This window comes from Myiozetetes cayanensis, unplaced genomic scaffold (assembly GCF_022539395.1).
Source record: "Myiozetetes cayanensis isolate MyiCay16 unplaced genomic scaffold, myiCay2020 scf5-8, whole genome shotgun sequence".
Lineage (NCBI taxonomy): Eukaryota > Metazoa > Chordata > Aves > Passeriformes > Tyrannidae > Myiozetetes > Myiozetetes cayanensis.
The window spans coordinates 108135569-108160928 of NW_026087742.1; the positions used below are offsets into that span (position 1 = coordinate 108135569).

The window sequence follows — 25360 nt, forward strand, 5'->3', positions numbered from 1 at the left end:
ACTTTAACTGGGATGACCTATTTTAATTGTTGATACTTTGAATTCTCTTCAGAAGTGGCACATGGTCTGAAACACAGTTTCTAAAGATGAAGACCAGTCAAGCACTTCACTCTGCCTTCTGACTTGCTGTTTGCTGTCAGTTCCCCCATTCTGTCCTCTCTCTGGCCTCCAATAACACCACCGACAAGGCCGATGAGTCCAGCACAAGATTAAATAAAGGAAGGCATTCCAGTAACATTTTAATGCTAAAATGTCATCTAAGACATTTCAAAGTGTTAGCAAATTAGGCTTTATACTATTAACCCTACAGTTTTAAGAGCTGTGCTCAGAGATGGATTCAAAATCTTCTTGTTTCCTGTGAATTTGAGTTAGCTGCTGACAGGGCCATTTCTACCCTTTGGATTAACATTTTCCAGGAAAAGAAACCCCATGGGTCTTAAACATAAAGAGGTGGCCATTCTTTAAAGAATATATGAAGACTATATTTCAGACTAAAATGTTTGTGTTTAATTAATTTAGTTTGAAGATGACTATTGTTCTGTCTGAATTAATATCGCTCTCATTCCTAACTAGCTTGTACTTTCCTAAGTGTGTTCTTGCACTGCTAAAAGAGATCCTAGGACAAAAACAGGCTCTTCATATCAAAACACATTCATATAAAGAGTAGATCATCACAACATGGGTAAGATATCTGGTTTTCTTCATAATGTAGGACTGTAAATGGTGTTGAAATAATATTCTCATTAACAAACTGATACAAGCAAAATAATCAGTGAAAGAAAATGGGAAATTTGTGGAAAAGCAAATTCAGAACTACCAAAGTTTAGTTCTTGATAGGAAAAGAAGTGGACTAGAAGTAACATATTCATACTAGGACAACTTTCTTACCAGACCCATTAGACTGTGAGATAGCTAATTCATTCTTAATGCTGAAAAAAATCCAATGAATTAGCTTTTACTGTCCACTGGAATAACATATCTGTACTGCTGTGGTATAGTGAAGTTAGTATATTTAAATACTGTTTTCCTCCTCTCCAGTAAACTTTGTCCTGGGAACATGAAAGTTCTCAATAAACAAATACGCCATTGCAGAAATTATTTCCCAGGATATGTAAGGGCCAGGAATACTGGACTGAACTTGTGCATCCATGACTTTGCTTATAAGACTAGATTTCTTTTCCTTGGAAAGAAGGAAATAATTACAGTCTGTACTCCTGCAGAAAGCAAATCCTAGCATGCACAACGATATCCAAAGACAGCTTGAATGCATAACTCAACTATCTTATTGTGATTAAAACCAATCAAACATGATGTATAGGTAACCAAGAGCAACTGAATTAGAATATTACCATTATAATCAATCTGATTAACAAATTCAAAAAATCTTATAAAAGACAGGTATGATTTTACTTTATCATAAAGATCGTATACAAAATCTATTTTTCTCAAGGAAAACTTTTCATAAATTCACAGACCACAGAAACATTAGATCATCATCTTGTCAGGTCTACTGATGGGCAAAGAAAAATGAAGACTGAAAACTTCTGATGCATAAAAACAAACATCAGTCTTTCACTGTCTAAGCCAGTTCCCTCTGTCTCTGTCTCTATTCCTGAACAACTCTCTGGGACAAGTTAATGCTCTATAGTTAGAAAGATGACTGTTTTAACCAAAACAATTAAACAATGCAGTTTCAACTAATATTTCTCAGAACTTCACAATCTACTAGGCTTTAGATGCAATATTTAAGCTCTATAAATAATTTCTGATGAAGCTGCTTCAGGGATAAACTAGATGGTTCTTCTCCATTATTTTGTGAATAGCACATTGGATTGTTTTTTTAACAAATAATACTTAGTTGTATTGGAGCACTACACTGTGTTATCTCAGTTATTCTCAGTAAGTCAAGCATTTTGCTTCTCTTAATTGCTCTTGTACAAACCAGAATACCAGCTTGCACTTTCTGCTAGAATAAAGCACCCCATGAGATGCAGTTGGAACCTTTATACTATACATGTAATACACACTACAATTCAAAAGATTATATAATCAGTTATTTCCTGATCAAATAGGGTGAGATGCACAACTAGTATTTTGCAGCACTTCTAATTCACAGTGTCTGGCCTAAGAAAAGCACAAAGGAATGAGAAGGGAAAATGCCAAGGGTTAAAATTTTAGCAGAAAATTGCATTACTAATAATGTAAAAGTTTACTCTATCTTCCACTGTTCCAGGGATGACGAGTTGATGAACAAAGCAGTTCAAAAGAGAGTTATACCAACAATTTATCAAGGTACCTCTAGACTGAAGCTTGACCATTCATCATGTCAGTCCCTTACCCTAATTTACATTGCACTCTCTGTCATCATCCATGTCATTAATAAAGGTCTTGAATAATATGGGCCCCAGTGCTGACCCCTGGGGTACAACAATCGTTACCAGCCAGCAGCTGAATGTCAAGCTGTTGATCACTATCATTTTAGACCGATGGTTCAGCCAAGTTTTCAATCCACTCAGCAGTCTGTTCATCAGGCCTAGACTTCCTCAGCTTCCAAACAAGAACATTACAGGAAGTAGTGACAAAAGTCTTACTAAATCATAGCACATTACATTCACTGCTCCTCCCTTATTTGCATAATCACTCATTTCCATATAGAAGGCAATGACATTAGTCAATCATTTGCACTTAACAAACCCATTTGAATACTCTTGATTACCTTCTTGACCTTCCTGTGCTTGGAAATGGATTGCAAGGGAATATGCAATTCATGGGACACACAGATTGCAAAAGGACGTGTCCAATGATAACACCAGGGGCTCAGGTGAGGCTGATCATCCTACTACTACTTCATCTTCCTTGTATCAGTTTTCAAAGAAAACTACATACCCTTTTCCCAGTCAACAGAAACATCTCCTGATCAGCATCAATTTTCATAGAAAACCACATCCTCACAATCACACTGGCCAACTGTTTTATCACTCTGTGAATTTCACCTGGATTTGTGGACCTGAATGCATATAGCTGCTTTAAGAAGTCCACAGCCTGTTGCTCTCCTATGAGCTGCCCATTTCCCTTTCAAACCAAGTCAATATATACTGCTTTGGGAGTAAGTTTTGATCGCAGAGAGGCAAAAAAACCTCCAAACTGTTGAGCATGTCAGCCTTTCCTGCATTATCTGTAACTACTTGATTACCCACTATCCATCAATGGACCCATATGTATTTTCCCTAAGCTTTCCTAAGCAATTAGCACAGCTTTAGAACGTCTTCTTGTAAGCCTATACTTGCCACGTTAGACTTCACACCTGATGGGCTTTGGCCTTCTTTTCACCTCATCCAGGTGTAGTACAGGGAATACATTATTTCCATTGCTAGGAACAGGCCATAGGGATTTATATTAAGTCACGACAGTGCAAAGCATCAGGGACTTGTCACGTTGCTTGGTCCTGAGTTACTTTAGCTGTAACAGCACACAGTCAAAGTGCCAACTGTTACCTTACTTGTTTTTCAGCTTCAGTTTAGCAATTTATAATTTTGTGGTATTGTCCTAAAGGTAGTAGGCTGTAGCTGCCTGTATTCAAAAGCTACTCTGACACAGTGGAGCTGTATAATCTGGCACCAGACTTCTGTGAACACAACTCAGCTGTGAGTGAGCAGCATCTGGAGCCTCCAGCCTCTGGCTTGAGCTGCGTTTAAGCTCAGGCTCCTGCTGTTGGTCCTTGCCCAAGCTATATCCCAGGTATGCTGTCTTTGGCCACATGCCTTGCCAAGCCCAGCCTACCTGATTTCCTGGCCTGATCAGGGACTTGACCTCTCACTGTGGACTTGGCTGTCAGTCATCAGAGTATTGCCTGAAATTGGTTCCTGCCACCAGAGATGCTACACTCTTCTTGTTTGGATACTGTGGGGTTGCAACCCTTGCTCGAGTCTTGCTGTCACCTGTGGCTTCTGTCTCACATTGTTTTGTGGAGCAGCCTGTTCTTGCTGCTCCCTGACAGATAGTATCATTACTGTTCTTCCTTTTTTTTCCTGTTTGCTGCCCAAGCTCTGTACAAATGTATGCACAAATATTTGAGAAAAGAATGCCCACAGAATCTTCTAGTCTCATTCAACCTACTCCAAGTTTCTTTGGCTGTATAGGGAGTATTGATCCATGTACTGCTCTATGAATGAACAGCAAGGCATAATAACTGCAAGGTCAGATAAGCTTTGGCAATCTTTTCTGCAGCATCTCAGATTTGAGCCCCAGGAACACATCAAACTTCCTGGAATGATAAGCTGTTGAGGAAATTGGCAGCCTTTGTCTTACAGAGGATGAAAATTTCTACCACTAGCACTCACCTGGTTCCTGGTTAATAGTGCTGATTCTAATCTGAAGACCTGAGATGCTCAGGTCAGACTCTCAACAGAACTTTTTTTCTTGTTTTCCCTTCCTCTTTCAGAGCTCTTTAGAGGAAGAGCTGCAGATGAAAATAGAGAATCCCTCACTGTTGTGACTCTGTGTCTTCTTGATGCTCCTGTCTTCTTTTGATCACATCAGACTTCTCAGCCTTGAAGGGTGTGTCTCTCATTTTGTAATGTCTGCAAAGGTCCTGTCAGTTCCTTGGTATTTAACCTTGGTGCAAGAAAGCTCCTACATCTGGCACCACAGGAATTCTACCACAGCACACATCTAACTGGTGAGGCCACTGCCATTCCCAGTGCAGTGCCAGGGAGAGGCCTCAAGAACTCCCGACTCTCTTAGAGCAGGGTTCCAGCATTGACCCTTCAGACTTCTATTTGGGTTACAGAAGTAATGATTGCACCACTCCCAGGCCTGAGAGTGGCTCCTGTGGAGTGTAGTCAACATTTATGCTTCCTTTTCTACTACAAGGAACACTTTTGAGCCTTTTGTATGTGCACTGAATGCCAACTGGTGCATCAACTGCCCTGTTTCTATGTGCAGAGCCAGTCTGCAGTGCTCCTTGTCACTGAAGGATGCCTAGAGGCCAGGTAAGTAGGCAGCTGGACAAGAGTCTATTCCTCTCTCTGTCAGCTTTCCCTCTCTGCCAGGTCTCAGGCTCAGCAGGTAAACTCTGGCAGTGACCCCAAGATCCTGGCCATGACTTTCTAGCATGCTGTTGCTTCCTTCAGTGCTGTCCAGAAGAAAACAACTGAAATTCAGAAGTGACCTGATCATTTACAAATGGAGCTCTATTTTGTGACAGTCGTGACAGAAAACTTTTCAGCAGTTAAACCTGGGAAACTGCACTAAAGTTTGCCAAAAAAACCCCACATTTGATCAGCAGAAGTATGGAGCATTCAGTCATGAGCCCAAAATGCTCTTGACCAGGCACCTTTTAGGTAAATGAATTTCCAAAATCCCCCATATGTCAACTGTATGTGAGGCCAAAGCTGTACTTCTTTATTTCTACTTCATATTCAGAAGGTATGATTGAAAAGCATGAGTTTAATGCAATAAACATGAATCTACAATTTTTAAAAGTCACATTTCCTTCATTTATTCTATGTGCCACAAACCCCAAATCACAGCATGAGTGTATAAACACGGCTTAAAGCATACCTTTGCACAGGTTTGATTTTTTGAGGTCTTTTTTTGCTATTTCTCTTATGTAAATTTATGAAGATAAAACTGGAAGGTTTATCTTAATTTTTTTTTTTTTTTAATGTAGATGCTAGAAAATGCTTTGGTACCTATTTTCTGATGCTACAATTTATGTTGGACTAGGAGGAGATTCAGAGAACTTTCTAAAGCCCTCTCCTTCACTCAAAGAGAAATTTCCTCTTTCACTGAGTAAATTTCAGATGTCAAGGAGAATTGAGGATTTAAAACTTGAGTTCTTACAGCATTTGTGAAATCTGAGTATGGACAGGGATTTGTCAGTCTTCTGATAATTGTGGAACTTATACTGAAGTATGTTGGAAAATATTGCTGAAACATACTTGCTTAGAAGGTCAATCAGAAAAAACCCAGACCTCAAGTGTTTTGTCCTTACTAACTCCATTAGTTACTTACAATCTGAGCATATAATGTAAAATATTTGAAGGTAACAGAGGAACAAAACAAAACAAAACATTAGCTCGTTGGCTTAGACATGCAGCTACCAAAACACATCCCAGGAGTCTCCTGTTGCCTAAATGTCACAACGCAGTGCACAGTCAACAACCAGGTGCAGGTACATATCAGGCTGTATGAGCTGAAGTCTACTGTGAACACTTGTTAAAGGTTTGTGTTCTTTCTTCACTCCCACAGTCCACTCTACAGAGCTTTTCATGGTGGATGTGAAAGATACACAATGTCTCTATTGTCAGAAAATGGAATGAGGCAAATTTAATCCCATCCCTTACATACTTTTAACAAAACCCAAGGAGTTTAAGTTCCTTCCTCCACCCCAAGCAAAATTCCAAACCCCTGTACCTGTCAGCACGACATCCGCCACCACATTTTCAGGAGTCGGGTTTTCGAAGGATACGATGGCAGAAGAACACTGGCCAACGCAGGCACTTATGGAAGTTGCTTCCATCAGCTGAGGAGGAAGACCAGTTCCCAAAAGTAAAAATATCCACTCTTGAAACTGTAAATGAAACATGCCACTGTTTTATATTTGATGAATCAGATCTGTACACTTTGAACCATTTTGCCTACTTCTTTCTTCGAGTGTTCTATGTCTCTGTTATAAGTCAACTGTTGTTTAACTCTTTCTTCCTTAAAGCTGTTATGTTTCTCTAAGTATTGCTTTCTGGAAATCAGTATCTCCATTCTGGGAGATGTTCACATCTCCTTTTTGCATTTAACTTCTGACCTACTTAGAGCATGTACTATTTAACTTCCATCCAGCTACTAAAAGCCTCTTGTGTAGTGAATGGAAAGATGTAGGTTGTTGCAAAAGGGCAACTCAAAGCACACAAATTAGAACCTGAAAGCAGATGAAGTAAGAAGTTCTCTCCAGCAGACAAAGGAAGAAAGAAAATAATTCTTTGATGGGTCAGCAGTAGAATCACACAAAAAGCTAAAAGTGCTACTCCAAAGATAATAAAGACCATATACAGAAAAATCAAGAATATTGAAAAGAACTAGTAGACATACAGTATCACCACAGAGCAGAAAAGAAAAAGGAAAATAAATGTAACTGTTGTGTTAATTTTAGTCCTTTTTGTTCAGTGTGAAGGTAAAGAGTCATCTGCCCCCCATTTTAAGGTTATAAATAGTGCCACTCCTTATGGAAACTTCAAATGTGAATAAGCATGAAAGGTGAATGGTAAATATAAAGATACTATCATTAGTTTAAGGAAAATGTTCAATTTGTACATTTGTGTTGCTGCCTTTAAATAATAACAATACATACTAAAATCTGAGGCTTATTACAAACTGCTCAAAATGACCTCTTGATCTGTTTTGTTCATTATGACTCAGAAAGGTATGCAACACAAAGAAAATAAAAAATAATACAGAAAACCAAAACACTATTTTTATTTTCTGAAATATTACATTTACTTCTGCATAGTCTGTCCGAAAAAAAATTAAGGAAAATCTGTAATAGGGTTCAAAAAAATCTAACAACAAATCTGGAAACATTTATAGTAAGAAGTGACTAATATATTGAGACTTCTCAGCATAAACAGGGATAAATAAAATGGCACATTATATGCCTTCAGAAAATAGCTTTGGACAGTAAAATTGTATGCTTTTGTTATCATTTTACGGAGAAATACTCACTCCAACAAGAAAAAAAGACATTTTAATATTACTGATGGCAAATTTTTGGTAAAAGGCTACAGTGGTCTACACTGGCCTGTTATTGATACTTTGTGTTTGCTTATAGACACAATAACACACAAAAAAAGTTTGTTTTTCAAAACTCCTGAGTTACAAGGCAATATTAGTTTAAGAACATTTTCCAGGCCCACTGTAAATATGTGTGAATCACCTTGTTCAGAGCAAGTAATTTTACACTGAGGTGAAGTGCAGGGATGTGAGGGAAGCACATCCTTGTATTTTGTGCGGGTGAGCTGTAAAGATCAAATTTGAGCTTTATTGCTGAAGGCTCAGGCCTATGGTCTACAGATGGCAGATTTTGTGTTTAACAAGCAGAGCCCTTTCAAACCACATCGTTTCAAGTGCTGAGCACCTTTGCAACAACCCACTGAGACTGTGTTGAACTGAGCAGCTAAAGGAGACAAAATAAGGGATCCGTCTGGAAAAGAAAACAAGGCAGGCAAAAAAAAAGAGATAATAGGACAGGTCTGCCTTGCCTGACTTGCAGTTACTGTTCCTCACGAACTTACTTTCTGATGGAGCTCAAGGTCATGTATGCTCAGGGAAAGAAATCAAGAGGAAAAAATGCAAAAAATGGATTCTTAAGGAAAATAATACAAGATAGGATCTAATATTGGGCTCAGTTTCTTCCTAATATTACCTACTACTGTTAAATGCTCTACATTACATCTGGATGTGATAAAAGAATACAGATATGTTAGAACTCTGGGTGTGGCTTATGTTCAAGTTGATCTTTCAGTTGTGCTGTCCCAGCAAATTTAATTTCATGTTTTTGCAATGATTAGAGCTAAACTCACGTTCACTTTGCTGGACTGAAAGAAACTGCTCTGTCTATTACCTGCTTCATTTGATTCTGGTTTGAAACTGTACAAAGAGCTTTTCACAAAGACACACAATCAGAAATAGTTAAGGCTTATCCTCTAAGTACTGTTTATTTACTGACCTGAGATTAGATAGCTATCCAGCTGTCAGATGGTGAAAGTGCCCACTCAGATATATTTAATCAAAGAAATCAAGGAAAGGAAAAAAATTTGGTACTGGTAGGGGTTACATTAAAAATTGTTTGAGGCATCCACTGCTGATGACAAACATTCTTCAAGTCTTCATTAAAAAAGTCAGTTACACAGTTATACAAATATTCACTGTCAGCTACCAGTAAACAAAAAAAAAAATTAGCAAACCAAAATAGTTTGGGATTAATTTAGTAAGGACTGAGCAGTGAAAATTAATCAAAATTTACAAAATTTCAAAGATTCAGGTATAAAAAGAGCTATTGGTTATACCAATAGATTGAAACAGTTTTATTTCTTTTCTAATTGATGAAGAATTTATTTTTTTTTTTAATAGATAAGATTCCTGTGTATCATCCAGTTCCAGAGAAGTTAAGGACATTCTGTCCTCTTGAACTGACCTTGGATATATAATATTCATATGAAAATTGCTGTCTCCTTGTTTTTATCCTTAATAAATATTTAAGAGAGATTCTGAAAATAAATGCTGTGCTAACACCACCTGCAAATAACCTGTCTGTTCAACATACTTTATCAGGAAAAAAAAATTGCCATATCACTTCCTTCACTATTTGTTTTCTTCATATAAAAGAATATTTGCTTTTGAAGTATTACTTAAAACACTACTGAAAACTCCTAGTAGCATTCAACTGGAATAATTCACAGGTCAGCAGTCTATTAGGATATCTGAAAGCCCAAAAACAATACAGAGAGGAAATTGCACAGAAAGCAAATGCTTCATTTAACCACAGCTCATATCAAATATTATCATTTACATCATATTATTGGTTTTTCTTTTAGATTCCAGATGTAATTTAAAATCAGCTAGTAGGTCATGTTGATGACTCATGTTTCTTTATTTACCTGTTTCTCATTTAAAATTAGGAAAATTCACAGAGGAAAAAAAAGTTCAGCAATTCTAATGTGTTCAAAGTAAAAACCATTTTCAAACAAAATGAAGGGAAGAATTCACTTTTTCAAGTGCGTGACCTTCCAAAAGTCAGATCAGATAAGAAATGTAAGAATTTAATTTTGTTTGGGAAAAACAGCAAGAAATTTAACTTCAGCAGTGCCAATGCTAAGAAATGCCAGTCTTCTAGTGTTAAAAACAGCAGAACTAATTACTTAGCAAGCTAAAATTATTCATTACCTATTATAGCTCCTAGGCCATTATGCCTCATTTTTAATACTAACAGAAGAATTTCTGTGTAAAATTAAGGTTAAAACAAATCATATTTTTTAATATCTTTGCATCCATCCATTAAACTTCAACTTGACCTACAGGCTGAAACCCTTACTTACTCCCCTATTAAAAATATTATCTAATCCAAATCCCAAGTGTTCTTGCCAGCAAACATATCATCATACCTGTGAGGACTTGAAGATTATTGTTGCCTTGTGATTGCGTTTTCCAATGGCAGACGGATAGAATTGCACGGGCAGTTGAATGATGGAATGAGGAGCAACGATCAGCTGTACAAAGACAAGAAAGAAACAAGCAAAGGGTAGGGAGTGGAAGGGAGCAGAAATAATTTTTTTTTTTGGCTCTTGTTTTTGTTTTGTGCTTTGTATCAACAGTGTTGATGTTTATGTGATTAATGTGTTCTACCTGATGCATTCTCCCCTCTCAGTCAGCACAGGCTGCTCAGGCAGCAAGGGCAGTAAACAACCCTCGTGGCAGTCACTTCACGTTCACTCCCCAGGAACTACAGAGCTGGTGTTATAGATTGCTCCAAGGACATGGACAGCAGCTCACAAATAGCCTTCAAACAGGGCTTTGGTGTCTGATCACACTGATGACACTGAAAGGTTATCACACTGACCGCCACAGACACAAACTGGCTTTTCAGGGAAATACAGCATGAGTTTCAATAAACTGGTGCTTTGTCTGTCTTCTACATATCATTATCTAAACTAACACTGTAAATAATGTTGCTACTCTTCTCTTCACCTGAAGTATACTTGAGACACAATTGCATAGGGAAAAGCAAAGTAGCTGACTACAGTGGGGTCATAAATATTTTAGGAACCAGATAAGCAGTGAAAGAATAGAATTAGAAATAAAAATGCTAATACATTGAGAGTGTGATCAGCTAGAATCATTGAATACATAATTATCTTATTTCTTTAATTTAAAAAAAGTACTAGGCTTTCAGTATCACACATTTAAAAAATGTTTGCATGTAGGAGGAGATGAAAAGGTAATTTGATTATGAACACTTAAGATGTATTTTATAAAATGGAAATAATTTACAACTAATAAAGGTCAAAACAACACCCTACATGACTTGGCACTTGACAAGCCCTTTTGTTGTTGTGGGGTTTTTTTATTATTATTATTATTTTTAAATTATTTTTATTTTGTGGTTTTGTTTTGTTTGCTTGTTTGTTTGTGGTTTTGTTTTTACTGTTGTTGTTTTTATGGGGGTTTTTTGTTTGGTTTGGTCTTTTTTTTTTTTTTTTAACTACATTTAATGTTTGAAAGATGCCTGACTGCAGCAATAAGCCCTGTAACCTCTTCCCACCTCAAAAGTTTGAGTGCTTGTGCCCTGATATGGTGCTTGAGCTCATGGCACCACAAGTCTCAGAGACACAGGGATCCTGACAGGAAAAAGGGCTGGGGGCCCCCTGCAGTGCTGAGGACAAACTGGAAGCTCCAGAGGGTGAGGCAGGGACAAAGGTGTTCACTCCCAGGACAGACCCCTAATCAGGTTTATGTTGCGTTTCCTCACTGCCTCATGGCTTTCCCTGCCATCTCAGAGCTGGACCCCAGTAGGGTCTTGCCAGTCATCTTCTGGATGTGTCTGTAGCACAATTAGGGACTGGGATGATGGTGTGCCTTGAGCAGATACTCCTACTGATGTCAATGGGAGATATATTGTGCAGAAGAGAAGACAAGAGCTCCTACGTGCTCAACTAACACATAAAACATGAAATGTTATTTTTCTCTTTTAGGGTGCAAGTTTTAAAATAATACACCAGAACACTGCCATAACAAGCAATTGAATATATTAACTGTCTTCTCTAATTGGTGAGGGGGGTTATTGTACTTTTTCAAACTTTCCAATTTAAATTTTACAACTTTTTTACAATTCCCACTTTGTGATAAAAGACACTTGTGGAAGTGATAAGCAGGTGGGTCTCATACACTCTGGGCTCACTCCTGCACCCCCACACTCCACAATGCCATAAGATCCCGTAGGTGACTGATAACTTGAAAGCGCATCTGTCACCGGCACTCAACTGCCACCATCCCACATTTGTCACCTTTGCAAGGTTCTGTATTACTCAGACCAACAGACCTGAGGGAGAGTCACCTCCCACAAACCACCTCCATCCCCACCTGCCCCACTGCCCAGAGTTCATTTAGCTGTTCATCATCCAAAATGAGCCTGAATAGCTCATTTCTCAGTCACTTCCTGGGCAAGATCAGTATCCAGAGCCCTTTTTGGGGATTTTTTAACTTTCATTTGTAGTCCTGTTCCTACTGCAGCCACACACATTTATCAAACGAAGACTTACAAATGGAGAAGGAATCTTAGTAGAAAAAGAACTCCCTTCCAAATACTTTTGAAAAAAAATGAAAAAGCAAGTAAAGACAGGTTGTCACAAAATAAGAAAACATAATTAAATTAAAGCTAAGATTTTTAAATTTTGATCTTCACTAAGAGATCTGCATTATTTGAATAATAACTCTTCCATAAAGATGAAAACAGACAGGAGTTCGATTTTCAATAAGCGTTACTTGACATATTATCATTACACAGAAAATGCACTGCCACAATGAATCTAAATAATCAACATGGAGTTATGATAATCCAGAAGACCACCTGCTCTGAAAGTAGAAAGAATTTTTATTGTTTACACTATAGATCTGGTTTTAATTTTCTTTTTCTTTTTTTTTTGTATTATACAATTTGATGTTTTCTGAATCCAAAAAGTAATTTGTTTTGAAATAAGCTGGGCAAAAAGATAATTTATTTTCTACTGAAAACCAAAGAATAAATTGCATTCCAAACTAGAATTAAGAAATAACGCTAAACAACATATTTTAAGAAGGTCATACTTTTCATAGTCATTCAATAAAATATACTGAAGTTAAAAAAAACCCTGCCTTTTATTTTGTTTACATAAACAAGTGACTTTCAAGATAATATGAAGAGAAAGTGGCATGATTGCTCTTCATAAGATGTCAGATATAACTGTTCAAATACAGAAACCAAGTTTGAAGAAGACTAACTACAAAAACATTATTCTTGTTATAAATTGATGAAAGAAGGGAAATTTTTGACTAAATCTAGACGTTTGTTCTCTACTCTGTGCAAAACAATACTTATGGCCATTGAGAAAATACTAAAGCTTGCACACAGAGATTGCACCCCTCTCTGTCAGTCCTTCTTTGTTAAGTTATTTTTTCTCAATAAAAATTGTGTTTCAAAGCCAATCAGGATGGAACAAAGCTTCATGGAAATGGTTTAGGATGGTTATAAACCAGGAGAATAGCAAACTGAGAACTTACAGTGAAAGTATGTTTCTTTTTGGCAATAAAGATGATCCTGTTCGTAAGAATTTTAAGTACATCATAAATATATGTGGGTATCAATATAATACACAGACATTTCAAATATGTCCATGCATTTATATAAAGGAAATGTATTAAATTGGGGAACATAGCATGATTGATGACTGAGAATTTTCATCTGTTAAATGCTGAACATGAGTCCTTCTTAACTAAAAACAAAGAAAGCTGCTCTCAGGACAGAAACACAAAACTCAACATTCCAGTCACTGTTTCCCCAGAAACTCTTAATGCCCAATAAGATAATGAAAAGCAAGTTAGGAGTTCTACAGTTAACTCATGTGAGTTCATTTTAACTCCAACTTTAGATAATTTGGCAGCATTTATAAAGTTATTAAGTTGGTTTAAGGTTGACAAGAAGTGAAACTAAATTTAGGTGTAGCTTGTTAAAAAAAAACTAACACAAACATATACATAAAAGGAAAAAAAAATTTGAAAACCCAAATTACATTAAAAGAGAATCCTTGAAAGTTTTTATCAAATTCTTGAAAGAAAAGCAAGATGGTCTATACCATTTAAAGTTGTTTTAGATTACAATTATAAAGCTGCTAACAAGAAAAGCACACTGTTCTCATTATTAGCAGTTTACAAAGAGGTTAATGGAGATGCTTCTAATTTACATGAAGCTGACAAGAGATTTAAAGCCTTTGAATTTCACTGAGACTTCCTTATGCACCTTGAAGTTCAGGCACACTTGAGCCTAAACCAACTGGACCTCAGGAAAGCCCTTTATTAATGATGTCAGTACTTGAAGTTGAATCAGACCTATGGAAAATAATCCCTTGTGGTATTACAGACATAATGCATTCTATTCCAAAATCAAACTGGAACAAAATCCCCCACACATGGAAGTATACATATATTTGAATTTGTTTAAATTCTGAAATATTCTTTAAAATTTTGGTTATTAATTTTAGGCAAATATCTCCAGGGAGGAAAAAAATTTTCTTTGATAGCACTGTTGAATCTGACATCTAACATAACTCAGTGACTGACAAAATTCATTTGAGACATTTTCTGACTGACAGCCCAGTATATTCAAGACATCTTAGATGACATAAAAAAAATACTGAAAGTTATATGAAATATTAAAATTACTCACCTGACTCTACTCTCTTCAAATATTATCTATCTTAATTGGACAATTCGATCTTCAATCTATTGTTCTAAAAATTTGCTTTTTATTGTTGCATTTAACCTAAGGATTGCTCAAATCAGAATCTTTCTGCTGAGAAGAAAGCATTATTTTCTTTCAAGCAAATAATTATTCAAGCAGAAACTTGAATAATTAAAATAGGAAACATGTCCCACACACAAAAAAGGCTTTGAAACAGACATTAATGTAAACTAATACCTGAAGCACAGGTTATGGTTTATAAGAACAAGGAGCAATCTTCTGGAAGTTGAATGCAGTGTTGTGTGGATGGACTAAATCTAGGATGCAACATACTCAGGAAAATCAAATTCACATGTGGAATGTCATGTCCAGTTCTGGGCTCCCCAGCTCAAGAAAGACAAGGAACTACCAGAGAGAGTTCAGAGGAGGCTACAAAGATGATAAGGGGTCTGGAGCATCTGTCTCATGAGGAGAGACTGAGCTGGCCCTGTTCAGTCTGAAGAAGAGTGAGACAACTGTTGATGATAACAGTCATCAACGTATATAAGTATCTTAAGGGGGAATGTCAAGAGGATAGAGACCAACTTATTCCAGTGCTGTCCAGTGACAGGACAATGGACATTGGGCACAGGAACTTCCATCTGAATATGAGGAAAAGCTTCTTTACTGTGAGGGTAACCAAACTCTGTGACAGGCTGCCCAGAGAAACTGTGGAGTCTCCATCTCTGGAAATATTCAAAACCTGCCTGGACATGATCCTGTGTATCCTGCTCTAGATGAACCTGCTTTAGCAGGGGGAGGTTGATTAGATGATCTCCAGATCATGATACATGAAATAAATATTAGGTATTTGCATATAGCCAACTCACCAAAGCTAACCTTTAACTGGAAGAACCATCATTAACAAAGAACATTTCAGAATTCAATCCATAAACGATATACAGGACTGAGGATTATATTAAAAAGAAAGAAAACTACTGCAGTTAGTGCTGAATGTGTCTTTTCTTAAACAATGTAATACAATTTTTGGTGGTCTGTGAATCTCTAGTGATAAATTAGGAAAGATGAAAGGAGAAGATTTTTTTGTTGCTTTTAACTTCCTGCACAAGGTAATACACAATCTACAGCAGGCAAAAGTCACTATAATTAAATCTAATTCAATTCTGTGCCTATATAATACTCCCAGACAATTAATATAGTTTGCTTCCATTATGTTTCTTAGCTCCTATTCAAATACCAGTTGATGAAATTATTAGTAATAGCACTTGTTGAGATTTAACACAGTGTATGAAGATGAGATAATATGCATGACATAACAGACTAAAATGAACACTTCATGTTTTATACTTTTAATTTAATGGAATCTTACGTAGCAATATATATGGCAGTTCAGTAAATGTGATTTGCTTTAGCTGTAATCTTCAGCATCCCTTTTAAGTACATTTAGTCTGGTTGTACTGATATATTTAGGATGAAAGCTGTTTAGTTTCTGAAAGCCAAAACTGCACATTATCACTTTATGGCATTCCTCTTTTTTCTCCACACAATCCATTTTGGAACTTCTCAGCTTTATTTTAAGATCTTACTACAATATTTCTTCCCTCTCTCTCTGACCCCTATACCAGTTTGCAGAAGCTGAATCATTAAATCTTAGAACAGTTTGGGTTGGAAAAGACCAACCAGCTCTGGTGTATGTCTTCCCTGTACTACCTTCTTCATGTCTAGAAAAGGTGCAACTGCCATTTCTCTCCTGTCCATAACAGGTTCATTCCTTCTCTTTTTTCATATTAAAGGTTCTGAATTCACATATAATCTGAGGTTGTGACAGATGCATTCGACACCACTCATTCATGACAGAGGTTCCCCTAACCCCTTGCACCAGAGTTGCCTTCCATCTGTCCTCCCTTTTCTCATCTTCCCATCAGTAAAAGGAGACATATTTCATAGAATTAATTGTTAATAATACCCAAAGAGTTCTTTATAGTTCCTGCACTATTAACTAGCAATCAACAGTCCAAAATAAATATTTTTCTGAACCCCAACCACCTAGAACTCTAACCAATCTCAATTAAAATATGAAATCTGAGCCAATCTATACAACTCCTAGCCCTGGAAAGGACATAAACGTTAGGCAGCAAGATGGAGGAATTTCTGTGACGGAGAAGGAAAAATTAGTGTACACAACAGTAAGAGGGTGAAGATTTCCTCAGTAGAAATCAGTCTCAGAGTAACTGTGAGTTCAGAGACTGAAATTATTCTAGGTATTTCCTTGAAGCTTACTTGTGGCTACATCGATCAAATTACTATTCATAGGCCCTGCAAGTAACTTATAACTGGTATGACTATGAGCCATTCTTATATTCTTCCATTAACATTTCATCTCATGGCTAGGCTTCGCGAACGAAGATTTGAATTCAACATTTCATCTACTAACCTAAATATTTACCTAGTTATCCTGTTGATTCTTAGATACTTGAGAAGCTTCTAATCAGCTGTTTTGTTTACAACTTCTTCTATCTCCTGAATTATTTGCAACCTACACTTCAGTCCTGCTAGAAATCATTTGACAAAGCATTCCAGGGGAAAAAAGATCTGTACTTCAGCTCGAGTTGCCTTTCAAGTTTAATTATTTTTATCCTTAAGCTATAAAATCTCTAGAATAAATACCTTTAATGTCTAAAGGATTGTATATTCTGAACCCACAGTACAATACACAATTCAATTTGTTTTGAAAAGAAGGGTCTCTTCTGTAACTTTTGTGAAAGCACAGAAATCTTACTTACAGGGTGTTCTGTGTCAGCCTCAATTGAAAAATTGCCAGGGTTGCTGTTTTCAACTTCTAGCTCTAGATTTTCATGAGTGGAATTATAAAGAGGTATGTAGAGACGAGCCCATCTGAAAAAAATGACAATTAATTACAAAGTTTCTTCCATTGCATGTCCTTATTCATAGTTCTTTTTAATTCTTAAAAGATTAGTAATTATAAGACTAAGACTTATCTTTTTTGCATTACCATTTTCCCACTAGTGTGGACACATTTAATAACAACATTAATTAATATTAATAATTATTATTAATAACAATAAATTCTAAATTAATTTAACATTTTATTTTGTCCCATTTTTGTGTTGTTAATTACAGCATAATCATAGAATCATTATGTTACACATGTAGATTATGTATTTTAATGAGTATTGTGACTCTCTCAGAACAATGATGCGAGTATTTCGATTGCATAAGTGTCCTGTTTAAATCAGCTGGCCCTCTATTTATTTTACTTTCTAATTAAAGAATAAGCATGAGATACTTTCAGTAGGGTAAGGACCACAATTTTAAAAATTATTCATAAGACTCTCAATATTTTTTTGCCTTTAACAAAGTTATATGACCATAAATCACATACTTGTTATAATACCAAGGGACACAGAAAAGAGATTCAAGGTGAATCAGTGAAAACAGTAAATAAGAAAAGTTTGAAAAATGATATACATATATTGGTTTTGCTGTAATTTATCTACCTAATGGATATTCACTCTAGTCAATGCTGTGGTAGGTCAACTGCCAGATTACTCCACAGATTTATTCTCTGGAAAAAATTAGTTGATAAATCATAGCTAAATCAGTAAGGAAAAAGAAAATATAAAAAGCAACATTCAGAAGATATTTCAGTCAAGGTTTATGACTGTAACTTCAAACTCTAAAACCCGTGCACAGGTGGGCTCCTTCCAACACATGCAGTCAAACTACTACTTGACTGTTAGAGGTTCTTCAAGCAATCAAAATCCATTAAGAGCACCTGCCACTCCACACAGATTGACTATCATGGTTATGCTGTAAAAAGCTGTTTCATGTGGCGGTGTCCCAGTTTAAATGAGACAAGGGTCTTTTGCTGAGGATGGTTTAGGAGAAAAGACCCAAACTTCTCTTTTTAAGCAATTATAAATCCAAAATTAAGAGGCTCCTATTGAAGGAAAACAAATTATGGAAAAGGGAAAAATAACAGCCCTTTATTAAAAGGTATGTGTGTATTAACAGGAACACAGGAAAAAAACCCAAGTAAAACAACCAAGCAATACTCCTATACCCACCAATAATCCCCTTCAAGAACAAAACCGATAAACCGGCAAAAGGAAAATTAAACAGTTCAATTTTTGCACCCTTTGGTGCAGTTCCAACCACAGTCAGCAGGGGGCGCCGTTGGGTCACTGGAGATGCAAAACTTGTAGTGTCCTATAGTAGTCACCAGGTGGCGCTGTTGGATCACTGGAGGAGCAGAACTTGTAATGTCCAGTGCCCGTCACCAGGCAGCGCTGTGAGATCCCTGGTTGCCACCACGTGGGTTGGGGGAAGGGAAAAAAAACAACACCCCCAGGGTATATTGGAGAAAAACCCCAAAAAAACTTGATTCCCCTTCCCTTCCCACACTGGGAAAAAGAAGGGGGGGGGGGGGGAAGGGAAAGGAAATAAAAAAGAGCAATCAAACAGAAAGTTCTCCCAATGGAAGAAAACTCATGAACTTCAGTTTGCTTTAAGCAGGACCTGCAGCCAGCAACAGCTGAGCAGAGGGCAGCAGCAAACTCCCCTCCGACAGGAAAACAAAACCCAGGCAGCGTCTGCAGCTCGCAGCAGGTCCCGAGCCACACCGGCACACCAGCCTCTCCTCCCAACCTGCGTGCCAGCCACACCCCCATCCCACTAAAATTCCTCCTCCCCCGTTGCCCCAGAGACGAGAGAAAAAAAGTAGACTTTATGTCCTTCAGCTGCCTGTTTCCTAGGAGACTGATCTCTCGGCCATTAGTGGATTGGACCGATTCTTTTGTTCACTTGATAGCTACTTGATGGCTTATACACAGACCACACATGGCAGGGGGAAGGGAAAGAAAAATTCCTTGCTAAAATCGGAACTATGACAGGCAGTAAATTCAAGACCACTGTGAACATCATTTGACTCATTCATCTTCAATGACTCCACTGTGGAGCCCATACCAGGTTGGATAAATGAAGACAAAGAATATGAGGGAGAAGATTCCCTTGCTTAGAAACATATGCTAAAGGATGTGTTAAATCTGTCTTGGCAGAAACAAAAAGCAGATCTGACTGTGATAACTCCAGAATGTTTAGGAATCTGAAGAAGGAGTAAAAGAAACTGTTAGAATCAATTTCTAACCAATTCTTGAAAGAGAAATGAAAAAATTCTAAGTGTATCCATGGGTTCTTGGCTCCTAATCCAGTTCCAGGTGATGTTCAAGGTGTCCTTGAAAAGACACAAATTCCTTACATTTTCAGATCAATTGAAAAAAGAATTCAGCCAGAACACAATGAAAAACATTATTCTTAGAAAGATATGACATATACTAATGCTTCTTCTGTATTCAAGGAAAAGGTGGTAGAATGGAAGTTAGTCTCCTAAAGAAGTACAAATCTTCACCAACCAGAAATGCTTCAAACATTTGATGACATTTACAGTTCACATCTCTGGGTACATAGCAAGGAAGTACACCATTCAAAACAAAACAAATTGATACCTTTCTTAAACAGACAAAACATAGACATCTACCTGCATTGCCTTTACATATTCACCATACATTAATGCAGCCAATTTACTTGACTGTCTCATCTTTTCAGCAGGCAGAGCAATTCTCAGTAATTTAACTTTAACCTCAATGCCATCACCAGTTGCCATTCTACAACACTTTGCACTTCAAGAAAAGTGCTGATGACATTATGTTGATGACACAACAGAAACGGATTTCTGGAAAAAGGAGGGTGTTGAAGGAAATAGCTGATCAGAAAGCAGGACACTTTAGGAAACCAAGAATATGGTAGATAATGAAAACAAAAATTGAAGAAGTGTGTCAGTTCTCTTATACTGGTTTATAATATTTATATAAATAGCTATATGAAAAAGACTACTACTAATTTCCTGTTATACTTTACTGTTGTTGCTGCTGTTGCTAATAATTAGACTAACAGTACTGCTTTGTTCCTCCATCACTACCTACCCACAGTAAATGGATAGTTCATTTCAGGACAGTAAATAGATAAGTTCATTTCATAGAATCACAGAATCTTTAGGGTTGGAAGGGACCTCTGGAGATTTTCCGGTCCCATCCCCCTGCCAAGGCAGGGTCACCTACAGCTGGTGACACAGGAACGTGTTCAGGTGGGTTTGGAACGTTTCCAGAGACGGAAACTCCATGACCTCCCTGGGCAGCCTTTTCCAGTGCTCTGCCACCCTCAATGTAAGAGGTTCTTCTCCATGTTGAGGAGAAACTTCTTGTGTTTTATTTATGGCCAGTACTCTTTGTCCTGTTACCGAGCACTATCAAAAAGAGTGTGGCACCATCTTCTTGGCACCTGCCTTTGACATACTTAAATGTATTGATGAGATCCCCTCTCAGTCTTCTCTTCTCCAGACTAAACAGGCCCAGCTCCCACAGTCTCTCCTCATAGTAGAGATGCTTCAGATGCCTCATCATCTTTTTGGCCTCTTTTGGACCCTCTCCAGTAGCTCCTTGTCTTTCTTGTACTGAGGAGCCCAGAACTGGACAAAGTATTCCAAAGTATTCCATATTTAACTGGACAAATATATATTTACATACACATAGGAATTTCAACATGCATGTATTTGTAAGGTGAAAAGAAATCTCATTTGAAAAAAATAAAGCATGGGATTTAAGGAGTTTGAGATTGGAGTTTTGACAGTCAAGAGTTGTAGTTAATGGAGCTTATCTTTTCCATCATGCAATTTACTTGCAGTAGGAAGGGATGACTTTCTATTTTTAGTCAGACTATTTGTGCATGTGGTTCACAGGTAGTGCATGCCAGAGAAAATTATGAATGCCAGGTTGTCTGAATGAAAAGATTTTAAGTAATTTCTAACTCCTAATAGCATCAGCCTACATAGTAGAGAAAAACTGTGGCTTTTACTCCAGTCAGCCCAAAATTTTAAAGTAAAAACCAGGAAATAGCACAATCTATTTTCTTTAGAATGTAGTAACAAAGACATTTTCAGTTATTTCCAGTCTGTGCATCATATTTGAACAGCTGAATATATTCCCTCTCAAAAATTTCATCAGGTAAAAATTCATGCTATGCTCTCTAACAGAATTTTTGCTCAGTCTGTAATGTATTTTAACTACAGATTTAGTCAAAGATAAGATATACAGAAGTGGAATTTAGGATTCAGAAGAGCAGTGTGCCCACAGAACCAACTAGTAAGTGGAGGTAATAGGAGAAAGAGCACTACTGAAATTCTGACAATCTTGAAAGTCTTACCCTTAAAGCTTTGGTTTCTGTCTTTAAAGTCAAAACTGAACATTATGCTGTCAAAATAAAAATTGAATTTTTGTTGAAGGACTGTAATAATTGGGTTCATTTCTCTAAGTATCTCACTTCCTTAACTCTTTCAGTGTTCCAACAGTGTGCCTACTCCCAAGACCTGCAGGTCAGAAGTTGTGTAATTATGCCATTTCTTGAGAGCTTAAAAGAAATTGCTAACATCCATAGAAGCATTTGTAAAGCAGGATTGTCAGTATACTCCTAGTTCAAAAAGATGAAAAGAAACAGAAAATAAAGCAAACCTACAGAACTCTGTATCATGGATCTTGATGATTACATTCTGCAGTATGTTCAGAGGGATGTCTATATAAAGACTTTAGAGGAAGTTTAAATATAGGCTACAATTACATTTCAATTGTTTTTCTGCAAGGAAAATTTTACCTAGGAAAAAATTTTGTCTAGGAAAATCACCTGCAAACTACTACGGTACATTTAGAGCACTATTCTGACTTTCTGATGTAAACTTTTCATATGTTTTCTATGATACTTAAAAACAGTGACCCAGTCCAGTGTTATGAACTACATACTTACTTTCCAAGCTCACATTTTATTTCAGGTAGACTGGTTGGGCATGCCTTCTCCACAACCAACCTCAGAGCGTACCAAAACTCTCCAACCACATCCGACTGGAATATGACACTAAAAACAGATACATTAGCTTAATAAGACACAGTTTTTGTTCAGACAATCAAAAAGCATACAGACTAAAATTTAGGAAAAACATAATGAATTCAACACAGTGAATTCACTAATTTGGTCCCAGTTTTCCCCTAAAAATTCTTGCTCGTATCTTAATTCAGCTACCAAAACTAATAATACTTAGAATTACTGATGCAACAAAATCTCTTCTTAATCTTCCCTAAATTCTAGTATTAAGTTGTTTGTTGCTTAGGGTTTTTTGTTTTCTTGCTTGCTTTTATCAAAGTTACAACAAATTTCAACTTAAAGGACTAAGCTTTAGTTTCATTTCAATGTCATGGTATTTTCTTCTTAGTCATTTTGAACTCAAAGGGCACAGAAATAGAAATACTATACACTAATTTTAAAAAGGAAAATCTTTTCAAATCTAGTGATGAAAACTGAGCAATGGATATAGATACATTTCTATCAGCATAACAAAGGGATATGCTTCAAGGGAATATTCAATATATTGTTTTGATATACAATCAAAAGTTGTCATGACTGAAAATTGCTTGCTGCTAGGTCAGATATGTACAGCAATATATTTTTGTGACAGACATTCTAAAACAGTTCTTTCCTACTGCAGAATTACTTTTCTATTTCTTGGGGTGTTTTGAGTAGCAGAGTTATTATAACATTAAAATAAAGCACTGGAAGCATATAAGAACTTACAAGAAATGCACTGTGCAAAACCATGACCCATTAAGGATTTCTTTTCCTAAATGATAGATAACTATGTATATTCCAGGACTTTATGGTTCCAGACAATCCTCTGTGCCAACAGAGCTTTTAAAGTAAGCATAAAATAGCTTAGGAAAGAATCAACCATTTGAGAAAGTGCACCTGCCACAACCACTTTTCCAACAGTTCTTCCCAGCTGCCAACACAGCAGAGGAAACAGAGCATGGCTTCAGAAAAACCAGGTAATAGTGTGGATGTAATGTGGAAATGTCTCTGTCCAGCTGTAGCTGCAGAACGTGGGAGCTATTGCAATTTAAAGGAGATATTAGACACTTTTCTAGAGCAATGCTGCATAACTGTACTGAGTATTGTCCAGGTGTGCTTTATGTCATCTCTGTACATATCCCCCTAAGGCCCTCTCAATCAGTTGAGCCCAAAGTTTTGCCAGTTAAAAAAAAAATCTTTATTTTATTCTTTGGAAATTCTGCACTTGAAAAATACCAGAAATATTATCTGGTATGAAAGAAAATGAGGTCTCTTCTCATTTTCAGCCTTAGAATGCATAATTTCCATAAATTTTCACAGAAAAAAAAAAAAAAAAAAGATGACACTAGAGTGGTAATGGTACTCACTTTTATAAAACAGTATTGCATGAAAGCTATAAGGCTCAGTGATACCTGCCATTATTCTGATCTTTGCAAAAATCAATACAAGCAAATATCTGAATGGATTTTGACTTTGTAAATATTGAGACTTTCAACAATGATCATCTGTCTCTGTCCTCCTCTTAAATCACAACCCCACCCTCTTCTCCATCACCATATCTTTGCCAGTCAATTGAGATAACTGAAAAAAGGGAATTGTTTTTCAATGAGCCCTTCGACTAAATAATGCTTTGGTAACCAAACTCCAAGAAAATAAGCATTGCAATTCTTTGCAATTCTGCACTGTTCACTTACTTGCTGAACTAGTTTGGCTGACACTTAGACCAAGAGGTCATCTGTCTTTATATTGCTAATTACCTGCATAGTTTCACCTGGATTTTTAATGTAATGAAAAATTTGTAATTTAAAACCTCTCCATATTCATTTAGTAGATCATTATTAATTAATGGAAGATTATGAAAGCAAATGGATTTAAGTAAAGACTGTTATAGCTTTCTTCACAGGTTTTAGTTATGTAGTTTTAATTTCATTCCTTCTCAGAAGAAAAATGAAATTGTTTATTCTCTGTACAGTATTTACAAATTTTACAAAACTAGCAATTCATATGAAATTTTCAGAAAGAGCTTCTAATACTAAATTCTAGTGAAGTGGAATGACAAGTGTTCTACTGCCTATCAGTAATGTTTCTCCCTTCAGAGGAAAAGTGCTGTTTGGGATACAATATATTTAAAGTTGGAAATTTTCCTTATTCCATTTATTACCTTTCTTGGTTTTTTTTACGGCAATATCTGCATCAAATGAGTGAGGTGTCAGTGAAAGTAGCTCCTTATTAGTAAAACAGCCACAACCACAAGTATCAAAACTTCACAACCCACCTTCCATGGGAAAGGCCAAGAGAAACAGGGGAAAACTCCAGGTGATACAAATACGTTTGTTTGGGCATAAGAGCAAAAGCGTTTGGGCCATGAAGGGCTGGATTGTCCAACATCACGGTGACCTCAAGCCTTTCATCCATAGGATTAGTGATGGGAATATTAACTCCAACAGAATCCTAGAAAGAAAAAAAAAACAACCAACAAAGCGCCCAAAATTAATTATGAGCCATTACATGTAAAAGGTATTTCACAAACAAGTGTAAGATGCTTAATCATCATTTACATTTACGCAAATTCAGGAGGTGCCTTTGTCTGATGTGTGAAGTAACCCAAAAAAAGACAAGTTGCAGCAAGAAGCATTTCAGACATCCTTCAATTTGTAAACTCTTTAATTCCATAAATAAGGAAAAGTGTAAGTCTTCTTGGCTTGTCTCTATTCTAACAGGGTACTTCACCTTCCAGGACATGGTCAAGGCTTGCCAAAATACACCTTTCAAACTCATCTGCTGTAATCCCAACCAGGTAAAAACTCCAAGCTGTCTCCCAAGAGCCAAGCACAGACAACTGAAAATGTTCACTTTGCAAGCTGGTAAATGATCCAGGCTGAATATCTGCAGGATCTGTTCCTCTTAATT

General features: G+C 36.8%; 1 protein-coding gene across 1 annotated transcript in view; it reads right to left on the reverse strand.

Annotated features, from left to right (window-relative positions):
- Positions 1–25360, reverse strand: part of CFAP47 (cilia and flagella associated protein 47) — a 271615-nt gene that overhangs the window by 61437 nt on the left and 184818 nt on the right. Inside the window, 5 exon segments of the mRNA XM_050332181.1 lie at positions 6418–6574; positions 10155–10259; positions 17266–17377; positions 22355–22462; positions 24726–24901. Coding sequence (XP_050188138.1) covers positions 6418–6574; positions 10155–10259; positions 17266–17377; positions 22355–22462; positions 24726–24901 — 658 coding nt within the window.